Consider the following 15,799-nt stretch of genomic DNA (forward strand, 5'->3'; position numbering starts at 1 on the left):
ATCACGCCTCAGGTGGCTATTTAAATATTACATCACGCACTTGACCTTGAGAAATGACGTCATATCCGCCAAGCATTATTACCTTGTTTTACTTTTTAATTTATTTGTATATTTAATATACAGTTGTATTTATACAACACCTTTATTTCTATAGCCTATATTATGACATATCTATTATTCTTGATTTATGGAATTTATTTTCATTTTACTGTACTTTGTATAGTCATAATTGTAGCATGTTTTATAATGAGATATTAACACCCACTTGTATCTTTCCCCCCAGAATTTCCCTTAAGGGGGGCTTGTACTGTTAATTATTATTTTTTGTTAAGTTTTTTAATTACAAATTAAATAAATATCAAAATTAAGAGAAACCTGATCTAATGCACCTGGGTCAGTTGTTCAAAAAAAATCTGATTTGATTATGGCTATCGGTTCGGATCAAATCTTGTACAGATCAATTTGTAATCGTGTAATATACAAAAATGTATACTTTTTATTTTGCTCTTAACTGGGCGTAGCCACGGGTGTGCCAGGGTGTGCCGGTGCAACCCACAGTGGCAGCTGGCACACCTAAAAATAGATGCAGAATTATTTTTTAAAGTCTTAATAAAAATGTTTTTCTAAACTTGGACTATTGTTGTTTACTTACAAATTAAAATACATTTTAAATGTACAAATATTGTAATTATTATCGTTAAAAAAATATCTAGCCACATTCGGACTGCCAACCAATCCGCAAACAGCCGCTGACTGACGGTAACGAGGTTGTGCTGTTGAGGCTCGCGCCTCATGAGAAATGGAAACAATGAGCACAGTTCACACAAAGAAACTAACATACAGCGGTTAAAAAATTCATGCAGAGTTTTTACATTTATAACATATGACATGATACAGTTAAGCAACATAATACGACCACGAGTGCTGAATACCATCACAATTGAAAATGTGACACTGATTTCATATGACAGTTCAATAAACAATTAATTAATATCAAGTCACTTACATTTTAGACACACTATTGGCTGTTTTTGTTCTATTTGAGCAGCGAAAATAGTTCAAAACAAAGATCACAGCGCATCTCACCGGAAAACATAACCGCATTACTGAATGATTCAGCGCTTCGAATGAATCGGTTGAGTCAAAGATTCAATGACCCATTAAACAACTCCCTAATTGCTGAACAATTCAGCCGTTTGAACGAATCATTTGAATAAATGACTCAGTAATTCACTCATTAAGACGGTCACCTGCCGCTCCCTACTGGTGGTTTAGTTTCGTGTTTAAAAGTAGGCTATAATTCTATTTGTATATTAAAAAAATATTTAAAACAACCTCATAACATTATTTAATGCAGTTGTAATATTTCAGTGTAAATTAAATAATTTGATTGGTAAAAGTCACATGGTGGCAGTCATGGCCTAATGGTAACAGAGTTGAACTGGTGACCCAAAGGTTGCTGGTTTGATTCCAGTACCGGCAGGAATATGACTGAGGTGTCCTTGAGCAAGGCACCTAAACCCCAGTCGCTCCCTGGGCGCCACTCAAGGCTGCCCCGCTGCTCCGGGTGTGTTTGCTCACGTTTGCAGTGTGTGTTCACTACTCACTACTCTACTCCTAATGAGTGTGCACTTACTTGGCCATCACGTGTCACTTTCATATAGTCTCTTATTATTTCAATGGAATTTATTGATAAAATGTAAGAATTTAAAATAAAAGATGAAGCACATATTTAAACCGATTAGGGAAAAATGCTCGTTATAAAGGATAAAATATCAAAAATATGCAGATTTAAATGTAAAAGCTGATTGAACACTGATGAGAATATTGCGTGAGAATAAATTGTATTTACAACACACAAAAAATCAAAACATTTTTCTGGGCAACCAATTTTTTACTTGGACGAGTGAATGACCGATTTTTATATTACTTGACAATAAATGTGGCACACCCAGTTTTTCTTATGCACACCCAGAGACGCTTTTCTGGCTACGCTAGTGGTTTTAACCTTTATAGTGATAAAGTATAAAGTACACACTGGGCTACAGGTATGACGTCACTTTGTAGGCTAAACCGTGTAAGCGAGTTAGCATTTTAGCACTTCAGTTCCATCGTCCCAAAGTCAATGTTTTTTTTAATGGGATTATGGTTAAATGGCTGAAATAAGGTTTGTGGTGAACATAAACTCAAGACACTTTCACATTTTATTATATGACATAAAATACATCAGTATTACCCCACTCGTGATTTTTTTAGTTACTTTCTTGAAAAAGGCGGTTGCTAATGCTAACAGTTGGCTTAATATAGACTACAGAGTATGTCGGGGAGACGTCATCCCGCCGAACGTCAGCTCAATCCACTATTACAGCCTCGTTATTCTTATAATTGTGCTCTTATAAACTATTCTAAGTCAAAATTTCTTGGAAATTTTTTAGTTTAAAACTGAAAGAGTTGAAGTTGTGGGACCGTGGTGTAGTTCGTTTATAGCCTATATCTTTATCTTTTTACTTCTGACGACTTTGAACCATTAAGCTTCAAAATTCATAAAAGTTGTTCATCTGTAAAAATGATTGTGATGGCAGAAATGGCGTATGTATGACACGCCAATTCGTATTTCCATTTTTGGCGTGCTATCAACACCCATAACCGCTTTTCAGCGTGTTTATCAACGCCTTTGACTTAACGTTATATTAATGTATTATGTATTTATAAATATATGACCTACCCCAACCCCGTCCCTAAACCTACCCGTCACTGGGGTTAATACCATTTATGAGTGTTCTCCTACCATCCTAGGAAAAGAAATATCGCTCCACAGATGTAGATATAGATTTTGCTTCGTTTCGCTCGGACATTTAACGGCGTACACATACGCGGAATCACTCGGACATTTAATGGCGTAGACATACACGCAAAAGATTTCGGCGTGGACATACACGCGGATAACTCAAAATGCGTATAGATAACACGCCACTTGACTTGAAAGTGGCGTGTATGTTTACGCAAAGTCATGATGTCATGTTGCGTGATGGAAAAAACATGTACGCACCATAAATGTAAAGCAAGTTTGTATATTTGTTTTTGGCGTAATCTAAAAGCCTATGGAAAAATCCTACTGGGTTTTTGTCCAGGGAACCAGTGTGATGCTACCTGCTGATTGGCCTAAAAAGTGACATCATATACCTGCACCCCTGAATAAAAGATTTTGTCCCTATAAATAAGTAACACAATAAACACTTTGTAGAGGTGATCTCTTCACGGATGAATCCCGGTTTTCACGGTACAGGTCAGATGGCAGACAAGCGTGTATGGCGTCGTGTGGTTGAGCGTTTTGCGGACGTCAACGTTGTGGATCGAGTGGCCCATGGTGGCGGTGGGGTTATGGTATGGGCAGGTGCCTATTTTGGACAACGAACACAGGTGCATTTTATTGATGGCCTTTTAAATGCACAGAGATACCGTGATGAGATCCTGAGGCCCATTGTTGTGCCATTCATCCACAACCATCCCCTCATGTTGCAGCATGATAATGCACGGCCCCATGTTGCAAGGATCTGTACACAATTCCTGGAAACTGAAAACATCCCAGTTCTTGCATGGCTAGCATACTCACCGGACGTGTCACCCATTGAGCATGTTTGGGATGCTATCGGGGTATATGACAGCGTGTTCCAGGTCTTGCCAATATCTAGCAACTTCGCACAGACATTGAAGAGGAGTGGACCAACATTTCACAGGCCACAATCAACAACATGATCAACTCTATGCAAAGGAGATGTGTTGCACTGCGTGAGGCAAATGGTGGTCACACCAGATACTGACTGGTTTTCGGATGGGGACAAAAACAAAAGTGCTACGTTTATAAATTTGTTCAGTGTATATCATGATATTAATATTAAAAATCAAGAACCTGAACAGGGACATAGCACAAATGATATATTGTATAGGTAGGTATAGTAAAGGGCGGTAGGACCAGAATGAACAGAAATAAAGAGAAAGGCATTCAACATGTAATCCAAAGAAAATTCTAAAGAGGAGACCAAATATGCCAGAAATGATTAGACTTCTGGTGTAAAACATAAGTTAGTTTTCAAATGGTAAAAGGGATGCAACTTGACTGCCAAAAATTAACAGAAGGGACATTAGGAGTGGACAATAACAAAAGTATAAATTTTTTTCCTCGTCAAATAGTTACAAAAATGCAAAACACATTCTAGGCCATTGTCAAGGTGTAAATAGGCTACTCCGACAAGGGAAACGATTTACCAATAATCTTCTGAACAGTTCTATGAATTTCTTTCCAATAAGCTTTGATCATATCGCAATCCCAGAATACATGCATCACAGTATCAATATTAGACTTACACTTGAACAATTTAAATTTACACAAAAACAAACATATTATTATTTATTTTTTTTATTTAACATTTTAATAACTTTAACCAATAAACTTTAAAATGATCTGATAATATAATACAATAAAAGATTTTCACAATAGAAAACACTTCACGGTTTGTGTACAAATGTTTCCAAACATCAGTGAAACCTGAAAAAGTGAAAATTCATGATGAAATTTAATAATGGTGCAAAAGAGTGATTAATAGAAAATACCTAAACAACCACATGAAAAATGAACAACCACAACAAAACGAACACTGTATTGGTGGTCTGTATGAACCATTTCTGTTAACTGCTTTCACTGTGTGAAACCCTGATCATGCCAAATACATTACATGGATAAAACAACAAAAATTTGAACTCCTGCACTCAATTGAAGGGTTTGACGATTTTCATGGAGATGTAGTTCTGAAAAAACAAAAAATAATGAATTAGCATTGTACATCTTAAAGGTGAACTCCGGCGCAAAATGAACCTGGGGTGTACTAACACATTGGTACAAAGTCGACTGTTCTCTGGGATTTGTTTTCATGATAATCGAGTGTAAAGAGTTTTATCTCTAAAAACTGTTTAGCTTATAACGCTAGTATATGGGGCATATAATAAGTAAAAAGAGATCGCTAGTTAATACCACTAACAAGGCTAAAAATAGCCCCACACTAACACGGTAGCTTAATGAGGGTCTCTACATACAAACCGAAGCACTGAGAACTTTGTAAGTGTACAGACAGTTTAATAATAATATTCTTTTTAAAGACAGTACCATCGCGTATACAGGCAGGAGCCATCTTTGGAAAACAGTCTCGACCAGTCGAACCACTAACGCCGTGCTACGAGCTGAACTGTGAGAAGTCTGTTTTCCAAAGATGGCTCCTGCCTGTATACGCGATGGTACTGTCTTTAAAAAGAATATTATTATTAAACTGTCTGTACACTTACAAAGTTCTCAGTGCTTCGGTTTGAATGTAGAGACCCTGATTAAGCTACCGTGTTAGTGTGGGGCTATTTTTAGCCTTGTTAGTGGTATTAACTAGCGATCTCTTTTTACTTATCATATGCCCCATATACTAGTGTTATAAGCTAAACAGTTTTTAGAGATAAAACTCTTTACACTCGATTATCATGATTATCAAAACAAATCCCAGAGAACAGTCGACTCTGTACCAATGTGTTATTACACCCCAGGTTCATTTTGCACCGGAGTTCTCCTTTAAGTGAAAAGTCTGAACACAACCTTTGTGAAAGGATTGATGAAGTGAGCCCTTACTGGTAGTGAATAAAACAAGATCCCAATGAATAATAGCACTAAGATTAGCACAACCAGGCCGATGAACATCCACTTAAATTTTCGCCACACTATGAACTTTAACGTCTTGCATGGACTTGAGAACCAAAAGAACGAGGTATCGGGTCGCCTGAGAGGTTTAAAAGAGAAACAAATCTCGGTCATCTTCTGTTAACACACAGAACAATCATATATAAACATATGAACAAATGTATATAAAACGAGAACTCAATTACTTAGGAGGATCCAGTTTCGGATTCATATTGGGCTCATCTCTGCCTTTTCCAGCAGGTCTCTCATCCGCTTCCTTCTCATTCACAATCTCCAAAGTCAACTCCACCTTTCCCTGAAACAACATATGAACAAGCCCCAATTGAGGAATACAGTTGATGGACACCATTGACTTCCATAGTAGGAAAAAAAATACTATGGAAGTCAATGGGTCTGCTCCTATTGAACAGGAGTCAAATACTGCCTTGCTTGAGTAGGGAATACTTTTTAGCAAACTTATAGTCACAAAGTAAATGTTTAATGGGTGAGTTATTTTTGGTTTCCAGAGGATCCAGAGCATTAAAGGCTGCAAAGAATCATAAATATGGAGAGAACGCCAAAACGGAAAATCTGACATACGTGCTTGTGGTCTCAATATCAAACAGGATGACTCTGAACACAGAGTTTTAATTCAAATTGGAGGGTGAATAACTGAAAGAAATGGTTGTATTGTCAGTTGATTTGGAAGAAAAGGAACAGGGGTGCAGCTTCTAACCTATTTTTACAATAACTTAATAAACATGAATTTCTCGGACCAGGTAACACGAAAAGTAAACTGTTCATTTACATATACTACCAACATTGGAATAATACAAAGTGGGTTGAAAATTGGTGAACATACACTTTAATTTTTCATGATCCAGTCAATTCCCAATGGATATTAAATCCTCTTCCTTTTTTTATTATTAATGTCACACACACACACACACACACACACACACACACACACACACACACACACACACACACACACACACACACACACACACACACACACACACACACACACACACACACTATTTGCATTAGCTGTACTTACACCAAGCTCTTTCTTCCCATCTTTATCCATGTAGCATGGCCACCATCCTCTAACTGTCTTCTGGTCAAAGAGAGACTTGAATTGATCTGACTTTGGATGCGTAGTTCCATCAGGCACCATGCTAAGGTTACATTTCTCTGGTGTTTTGGAAGGGTTGATAAGGTGGTGCAGATCAAGTTCAATAGCACCTGTAACACAAGAGAGATAATACACAAGAGGACCCAAAAATTTAAAGAAAAATTAAATTCCCAAAAGCTCAGAAAAAAGCTACATACAGACATCTCACCTAGGTAATCATCCAATGAGAATTTGTCATTATCCCATATTTGAACAATCAGCTTGGGTGGGATTCTAAACTCTGATTTGTCAAGGTTCCAGAAATGTTCCTTTTTAATTGTAAAAGAGAGAGAATATTTTAACACTTCCCAGTACTTTTCATTACATGTATCAAACAGCCAATCTAAAAGTACCTTTTTAGATACAAGACATAGCTGCTCCGCAGGCAGGTATTCAAATCCAAAGACAAATCTCCAGTTGAAATTTCCATCGCCATCCAGAGAGCGATAATGGACGTCTGTTTTTTGTTTCTCTTCTTCCATACCTGGCATCCAACTGATAAAAGACAGAAATGCATGAATATATTGAAAAATGTATTCGTATAACACATTAAAGTGCCCCATTATGCTTTTTTGGATATTACCTTTCATGTAGTAAATAATATAGATGTTTGTTAATGTAAAAGGTTTTGCAAAATATCAAAGATCAAAGTGTAGATAGTTCTGGTTCTGATCTGCCTGAAAATTAGTAATTAGCAATTCCTGTCTTACTTCCTGCTCCAACCTACGCAGGTTTCAGGCTTGTAACAAATTTGCATTATGCCAGCCTAAGGTCCTCATTTGCTGGCCACGAACAACGTCTACTTTGACTCACCCTCAAACACTGTAGATGAGGCCTGAAAGAGTTTGTTTAGTGTTGCCGACATGCTGAGAAGACACTGTCCCGCTTTTCGAAAAGCAAATCCACTTACACTTGAGTTTCAAGTGCTCTTTCTGGACTTTCGTGTGTCAGAAACGAACCACCCATTACCATATCTGAATTTTAGCTCCAATCACAAAAGATTAGGCCATATGACCAATCAGAGCAGAGTATGCTCTCGGATTGGAGGAGTTTAGAGAAACCGAAACCTTGATCAAACCATTTCAGGCGCTGAGAGAAAAGGTGATGCTGCAATGTATATTAAGAAAATGAAAGTGTTTTTTGACCTTGGATGCATGTATACCTATTGTAGGAGACCTCCAAAACAAAATTAGGAATCTTTCAAATAGCATAATAGGGGCACTTCAAAGCAAGACACCATGTGAAAAAGGCTAGAAATTTAACCTATCAATCAAGAAAATATGGTGATATCTATTAATAATAGTACATTAAGACAATTGTTTTGTCAAAGTTTTCTGAAACCCTGTTTGAATATGCAAATGAGACTATCTTTATAAATATGAACTCGTTTGCATACATTTCCATAACAGAAGAAGATAAAGCCAGGATGTTTCATTTTGTTGACAAAATCCCATACCTAAAAACCTTTAACTCCATTTTCTGATTTATGGAATGATAAAAAGAGATATTACTGTCAACAGCCAGAAAAAATAAAAAACACAATGTTTTTAGGAAATAAATGTTAAATAAATCAGGGGAATGATATATGAACAAACCCCTCAGTAAAAACCTTTGGTATATAGATAGGTAAAAGTTGTGCATGTAAGTGCTACTGAAGTGGAGATTTCAGGCTCATTGTATGAGAAAAAAAACATTGAGAAAACTGTCTGTAGATTTCAATAACAGTACATTTCTTTAAAAACTAAGACTATTAAAAAAAATGTTTTACTACACTTTAAAAAAAAAAAAAATCAAGCACACTTAAATGTGTATTTTGGGTTTTTCTTTCCACAAGTCTGAAATAACATCTTATGAAAGCAAAATATCCTAAAATCATTTAAAAACAAAACAATGGTTTTGTCTTTAGTGTCTTGCCTTAAGGTACAGCAAAAGAAAAAAAAAATTTGACATACCCCTTTACATAGATGTCACTCATATTTTCACCAGTAATGCTGGTTTCATCCAAAACTACGTCAGACGTGTTCCAAACGATGACTCGCAGAAAGTATCTGATAAAAAGATTCAACATGAGTCAATCGTCGATAAACATAAAAGTAGAACTGAAATTACCAATTTATTCTAACTTTTTTGCTTTGCGTGGAGATATGTCAAAAGGAGGTCCAGGAGGCCCGAGGCTTTTGGGGAAAATGTCAACCCACATCTGGAGTTTTCCCTATAAAACAGATAAAGCAGTGTTTTGAGCTTGCTTTCAAACAAAAAGGGTCTATAAAGTATATCACAGGAAGAACCCGCTAGTAAGCAGCCTCACACCTGCGGGAGAGTCGGTTGGAAGCTACTAAAAAGAGTTCTGGTTTCAACATGCTCCGGAACAAGGCCTTGAGTTCTGAGGACGTGCAATGCGATCCGTTCACTTGGCGGACCCAGGTGTTCGTGAATTTTCTTGTTCGCTTCTAAAATGCATACATATAAAGGTATAACTAGACAGCTTTGAATGTTGGCTTGACAAAGCATTGACTAGAACTTTCAGACAGCTTTTATAATATAATACATTAACAGTTTGTCAAGCCATCATAATAGTGCTCAGAAGAATGAATAGCTCTTAAAATCACCAAAGTCAGAGAGGCAATACAATCGGCCACCAAAGGATAAAGTGTTTCCATTGTCTTCACTCCTGGGTCGACTCAATCCTTTCAAACGGGCATGATGTTCAAGAATCTGAGATGGTTTGAGTTGATCGCGCCACTGGTTTGGTCCAGAACTATTTAATGAATAATACATTAGTTAACTAATGTCTTTACTGTTGTCCTCAATGAAAATATTAAGTTTGCATTAAATAAATTGTATGGGTCTCACATGCAGTATGTCTGGGGTAAACCACAGTAGGAACCGAAGTGAGAAAGGAAGCGGTTTTCCAAATCAATCACTGTCTCCCCAACTTTCTCATCACGGGTGAGCAAATCAAAGTCATAGACGGCAATTTTCAGGTCTTTGTCTTGTGGGAGGAAGCATGTCATTTCAAACATTCTGTTGAGAAAACAGAAAACGGTTGTAGGTCAAGTCCTCTCCAACAGCTTGACAGTCTGAAAGCATGATAAACTCTCAAAGCTATGGCATTCATTACCTGCCAAACACTGGGTTGAGTGCATACGGCACATAGTTGTCTCTGTCCTCAATAGAATTTTTCCCCAAAGAGATTTTGATGTATGGGTCACACTGAAAAAGAAAAGGAACGTTGCTTTTTCTTTTTACTTAGAAGGAATTCAACAAATTGAGTAACTGAAAAATCAAAATTAGTTTTCTAAAATGCTAAACGATAAAAAGTACTTTGCCATTGTTGTCTTTGGGTTGCAGGTCGATGGCTTGAACCACGTAGATTCGGACCACACACTCCTGAGAGACGCTGTCGGGCAGCTCTCTGAACTGACGTGGCGGAGGAGCCACCCCTGGATCATCTGGCAATGGGTAGACCTTAAAGGAGCCCTGAAAACAATCAATTGGAATTATTAGAATTAGCCTCAGCATATTAGAATGATTTATGAAGGATCATGTGACACTGAACATTAATAACATTTTACACAACCATGAACATTAATAGGATTTTACACAACCAAGAACATAAAATGCTATTTTCAACCCATTTTAATTCTATAATGTGACATTTCCAATTGATACAGAATATAAAAAAAACACATTGTAGCATGTAATAGTACCAAATACATTAATTTGTAGTACCAAATACATTAATTTGTAGACCAAATTAATAAAACATCTTGCCTTGAATTCTCCAACAACAGCGGGATCATCACTGTCACTTTCCCTTTTCCCACGTTGCAATTTGAATGTTTTGCAGAAATCGGTAAGACCCATGAATTCATTTAAACTTTCAAGCTCATAGTCATACACCTATGAAAACCAACAAAACAAGAACATGGTTACAATTACTAAACAATACAATAACTTCAGTAAAAATTAGCCTTTACGGATCTAAGTATTCGAAAGTCATACAATAGCTTTGTGTAAGGAACACACCAAAATTGAAGTTGTTATTCACGGAAAATCTTTTTCTCCAATGAGTTGTTAACTACTCACCCACTCACCACTAAATCAGTGAACAGAAGTCCAGTTTTTGAGAACTGGATCAACTCATTAATTTAGAAGATCAGATTGAAAAGAAAAATTTGGATCACAAATCAGACATCTGTACTTCTCAGGAGCATTCATGAACGCACTAAGGAAAGCTAGGGCGGACTTTATGATCTCCAGTGAATATCGAATGAAATGACCATATAATAACGAAAATCTGTTCCTCACAAAGCAAATGTACAGCTTGAGAAGAATATCACAACTTTTGTTGTTATGTTATTGCATAGACTGATATTTAGTCATTAAATGTAACATTGATATTTAGTCATTTATTAAATGTAACATTAAAAAAATATTCATATCTACACTGTTGAGCTAGACAGAACTCACTTCTAATGTGTCATAACCTTTGTCAAGGTATGGGCGGCATTTCTCATTCACTCCAACAGAAGCATAAAACTTACTCCACCAATCAACAGACTCTTTCTCCTGTAAGGTTAATAAAATGGACAGTTTCATTGTCATGATAGAGCTAATAGAGATATGATGATAAATTATCATCAACTTATCAAACTTGGGTTAATTGGAAAGTGTGTAAACTTGTCACAGAACTCACCTTCTCACGCTGTTGAAACACCAGGAAATGCACACAGAGACACAGACACACACACAAACATTTAAGATTTGTTAAGATGGAATATTAGGCTTGGAAAACCTTTTACATACATGTAAGGTTTCAGTCTAATTGCAACTTAATCAGTGTAACAAGATTTAAAATAAATGTTTTTATCTCAAATATAAGAAAAAGGAACAAAATTTAAACAAGCATTTCAAGTGCTGAATGTAAATTTAATAAAAATTCAAAAAGCAAATTGACAAATGTATACACTGATCAAGTTTATTTAATACCTTCCTCCATTATTAAATGCCTTTAGCACACACAAGGGAGTTCATTTTAAAATTAATCAATAGGATAAAGTTAGTTAATTGAATGCAGACAAGCAAATATGAATGCAGACAAAAATTAAATGTTGAATTAAGAAAGGCAGTAGAGAAACTGAATGTGAAAAACCACACACTTCAATGTAATTTAGTATGATTTCATGTATAGAAGGTCAGCTGAACGGGAAATGAGATTGATCATTCTGAGCACAACATATTGATTAGAGATTCCCTCAATTTAACCCATTTCTAACTACAGAAGATTCACACAATCAGCCTGAGCAGGAGGTATGAGGTAAACTTAAAGTCCCCCTGTGTTGAAAATCAAGCTTTTAATGTTGTTTGATGAATTTGCACATGGTTTGTCTTAAAGCATATTAAAAACATATAGTCAACAGTTGCTGAGTATTTTCTCCTTAAAAATGCAGTGAACCAAAGACCGTCTCAAAAACACGGTTTGAAATCACCTGTTCTCTATGTCACAAACATGTTGTAACCAATCACTTCAACGTGTGATCATCAACGAGTGGATCTCTGAGCTGGTGTGAGTGAGTGGAGGTGGGGCTAATTTGCATATTCATAGAACCGCGTATACTAAATGAAGTGAGGGTATAGAGTAACATTCTAGCTATTTTATGGCAAGAATTTTTTTTTAAGGAAAAAACATTTAAATGTCATTTTGGTGATCCAAAAATTAGTTTTAAGGGATAAAATTATTGACTACAGGGGGACTTTAAGTGTTGGTGTTGAAGAATGTAACTTCAATGCCTCTAGTGGCACCAAACAGAATTGCAATATGTTCTGTGATCAGCCTGACCAGGCCAGAAATAACACTGACTCAATCACAATGGCATCGGTTTGGTACCGTTAGTGCTAATGCAGAAATTACACACTTCACACACACTCTGAATTACATTTACAGTAATTTCAAAATTCAGGCATTTTGATTGAAGTGCCTTATTACTATACATACTTGAAGTTGACTAGCAGTGCCCATTTTGTCAACAGCAGCTGAGATGCCATACATATACTGAAATTCACAAAGTTAAAAATAGATTCATACTTGTGTGTACCACCATTACCGTTGTACCACCATTACCGTATGTTGTGAAAATACCCCCGCTTTTCAAGATGTTCTTTTTGGAAAAAGGCTTTTTGATTATGAAAAATATATTTTCAAATTTTTGATATTTTCTTTCAGCATATTCTTCATATTTTAATTTTTGTATTGAAAGTATGGTAAATGCTGATAAAAATGTACCAACAATCACATTTAAAAATACACTTTTGGCATACCATAAAAATAACCTGTAGCCCATCTGAATTATAACAATTAGTCTATCCATCTCACAGTGAAAACCATGTAGCCTACCAAAATTTCATTACTACAATAAGATTTCACTTCTACTGTTAATGTTGTAATCAGGGGAAGCTACCGTATTATATTTTAAAGTCACGTACGAGGGAATTCTGGTCCCATCAGCAAAGCATGCAAACTTGTCAGTAACGGGATTAAGCTTTTCCAGAGAATGTCTAAATCCGTAGACGGGCTCTGGCATTTCTTTGACTGTATGTGTTTATAAGACGGTCTTTTTACACTCGCTATCTTCTAACCTTACACTCTGACACACAACGCATTTCTTGCTGGCACACTCGTTTTATGCGTATTTGGCATATATGGCTCGGCTCGGTACGGCTCACTTTGTGGCACTTTTCCACTGCATGGTACGGTACGGCACGGCTCGGTATCGCTCACTTTGTGCTGCTTTTCCACTCCATGGTACGGTACGGCTCGCTTTAAATGGTACCACCTCTGTTGAGGATCCAAGCGTACCGTACCAATACTAAAATGTGACGTGAAAACACTTCAGATCACTGATTGGTCAGACAGAATCGTCACTACCAGCGTCATTGTATTTGCGAGACATCAAACCCGATAGATTTAAATAGCCAGTAACAGCCACCGCTGTAGCACTTGTTTTAAAACTACTTGCTTGACGAAAAAAGAAAGAATAAAAAAACATCCAAAAAAGAAATGGCTGAATCGTGATCAGTGGACAAAGTACAGACGTGCCTCTTCTTGGTTGCTGAGGAGTGGATAAACTATAACGATCAGTCTATAATCCCACCCACTTTGAAGCGGTACTAACTGCAGTGGAAAAGCAAACCTAGCTAAAGCGAACCGAGCCGTGCCGCGCTGAGCCGAGTTGTAACACGCAGTGGAAAAGCGAAGCGAGCCGAACCGTGCCGCGCCGAACTGTACTGAGCCGTACCATGCAGTGGAAAAGCACCATAAGACGACCCCATTTTTTCAGACTTATATTCAGAACAATACGGTACATAGTTTCTCTCTCACAAGGTCAGACTAAAAGGGATAGGCTAATTCACCCATGAATCAAAATTATTTCAGTATTTACCTACCCTCATGTGGTTCCAAACCTGTCAGACTTTCGTTCAACTTCGGCACACAAATAAACAACTTTTTTTTTTTTTAAATTGGAGTGTTTTTCTTACCCTCCATTGACAGTCCATGCAACTACCATTTTGACACTTCAAGAAATTCATAAAGAGATTGTAAAACTAATCCATATGAATCGAGCGGTTTATATGATGAACAGATATTCCCTTTTATTCCCATATAAACATTGATCAGTGAACAAACAGAAGCTCAACCATAATTGCTTTGTTGTGTGACAACAAACCTCAGTGGTTTTTGCAGAAGTTCAAACATGTTGCGTGACATAAGAATGAATCTAATTGGTTCTCGCGCTGCACGTCAAGCAAACATCCTTTAACTTACGTTTACCACAACGGATGTGTAAGTTGATGAATGTTTGTGTGAATAAAAGCCTAAATTTAATCTGTTCATCATATAAATCAATTGTGTCTCTTTAGAAAATTTGGACTTCATTTTGACTCAATTCATATGGATTAGATTTACCATCTCTTTCTGAATGTTGCTGTCGTCGTTGCATATCTGCCAATGGAAGGAAAAAGCGCTCAGATTTCATTAAAAAGATCCTCATTTGTGTTCTGAAGATGAAAGAAAGTTGGGTTTGGAACGACACAAGGGTGAGTAGTTAATGACAGAATTTTTCTTTTTGGGAGAACTAACCCTTTCAGTTCCTAAACCTACTAAGCCAAGTGACTTGGTACCAGTACCTGAGCTTCTAGAAGATGCTGTCTGCCGTCATCAATGTTTACATGGAGGTCTCTTGGACCAGCTGCCATCAAAGACACTGCAAGAAAAGAGAAGAAAAAAATGAGAAAAAAAAGAAAAAAATTAAGAATGCTGATAAATATTCTTTCAAATTTCCTGAAGGCTGTACAAAAAAATCATCATTGGTAAGGCGACTTTTGGAGAGATGTAAAATCAGAAAATCAAGACATTTAAATCAAACTTAAGCATGCAATTACAAAAACATTAACTTTACAACAACAAAATATATAGCACACTTAGGGCAGAAGATACCTGACTAAGAAATAAAGTTTGAATGAAGTTTGGACTGAATTAATTGCTAAAGTTTAACAGTTACTGATAAAAGGTAATCTAGCTCACAGAATGTTTTAAGAATATCAATGCAATATCACCTTATACAATGTAATTACCTCTACCTTAAAAAAAAAAAAAGAGAAGATAAACCAGTAAACAGAAAAGTGTGAAGGAGACGTACTTTTTGAACACATGGCAACTTCAGCTACTGTGGCATTAGGGTCACATCGAAACTCTTCCAGGGAACTTATCGTGCACTGACCCACCACAGGTTTCCTTCCAAAAGGTCTGTGGTCGATGACTTTCAGCACTATAGGAGGAGCATACATCTCTTCTTTGGGTAGAAGCTAAAGATACAAAACAAGATGGTCAAGAAGGTCTCAAAAAAGCA

At 36.7% G+C, this 15,799-nt stretch overlaps 1 protein-coding gene across 8 annotated transcripts in view; it reads right to left on the minus strand.

The window, feature by feature from the left end:
• Nucleotides 1–4,407: 4,407 nt before the first annotated feature.
• The window catches only part of myof (myoferlin), a 32,770-nt gene continuing 21,378 nt past the window's right edge, over nt 4,408–15,799 (minus strand). For 2 of the 8 annotated variants that reach the window (XM_077206100.1, XM_077206103.1), the window contains 18 exons: nt 15,590–15,755; nt 15,078–15,154; nt 11,590–11,598; nt 11,364–11,462; nt 10,665–10,793; nt 10,215–10,370; nt 10,012–10,103; nt 9,744–9,914; nt 9,500–9,648; nt 9,201–9,340; nt 9,014–9,102; nt 8,843–8,938; nt 7,244–7,385; nt 7,060–7,159; nt 6,774–6,961; nt 5,920–6,029; nt 5,666–5,813; nt 4,408–4,806 (listed from right to left, as the gene is read on the minus strand). In XM_077206100.1, the coding sequence (XP_077062215.1) occupies nt 4,768–4,806; nt 5,666–5,813; nt 5,920–6,029; nt 6,774–6,961; nt 7,060–7,159; nt 7,244–7,385; nt 8,843–8,938; nt 9,014–9,102; nt 9,201–9,340; nt 9,500–9,648; nt 9,744–9,914; nt 10,012–10,103; nt 10,215–10,370; nt 10,665–10,793; nt 11,364–11,462; nt 11,590–11,598; nt 15,078–15,154; nt 15,590–15,755 (2,100 nt within the window). In that variant the 3' untranslated portion in view covers nt 4,408–4,767. Of the gene's footprint in view, nt 4,807–5,665; nt 5,814–5,919; nt 6,030–6,773; nt 6,962–7,059; nt 7,160–7,243; nt 7,386–8,842; nt 8,939–9,013; nt 9,103–9,200; nt 9,341–9,499; nt 9,649–9,743; nt 9,915–10,011; nt 10,104–10,214; nt 10,371–10,664; nt 10,794–11,363; nt 11,463–11,589; nt 11,599–12,879; nt 12,946–15,071; nt 15,155–15,589; nt 15,756–15,799 lie in introns of all 8 variants that reach the window. The other 6 variants (XM_077206097.1, XM_077206099.1, XM_077206101.1 and 3 more) reach the window with 3 other exon arrangements.

The sequence above is a fragment of the Siphateles boraxobius genome, unplaced genomic scaffold, assembly GCF_051911475.1.
Source record: "Siphateles boraxobius isolate OS27281-9 unplaced genomic scaffold, OSU_SipBor_1 55, whole genome shotgun sequence".
NCBI lineage: Eukaryota > Metazoa > Chordata > Actinopteri > Cypriniformes > Leuciscidae > Siphateles > Siphateles boraxobius.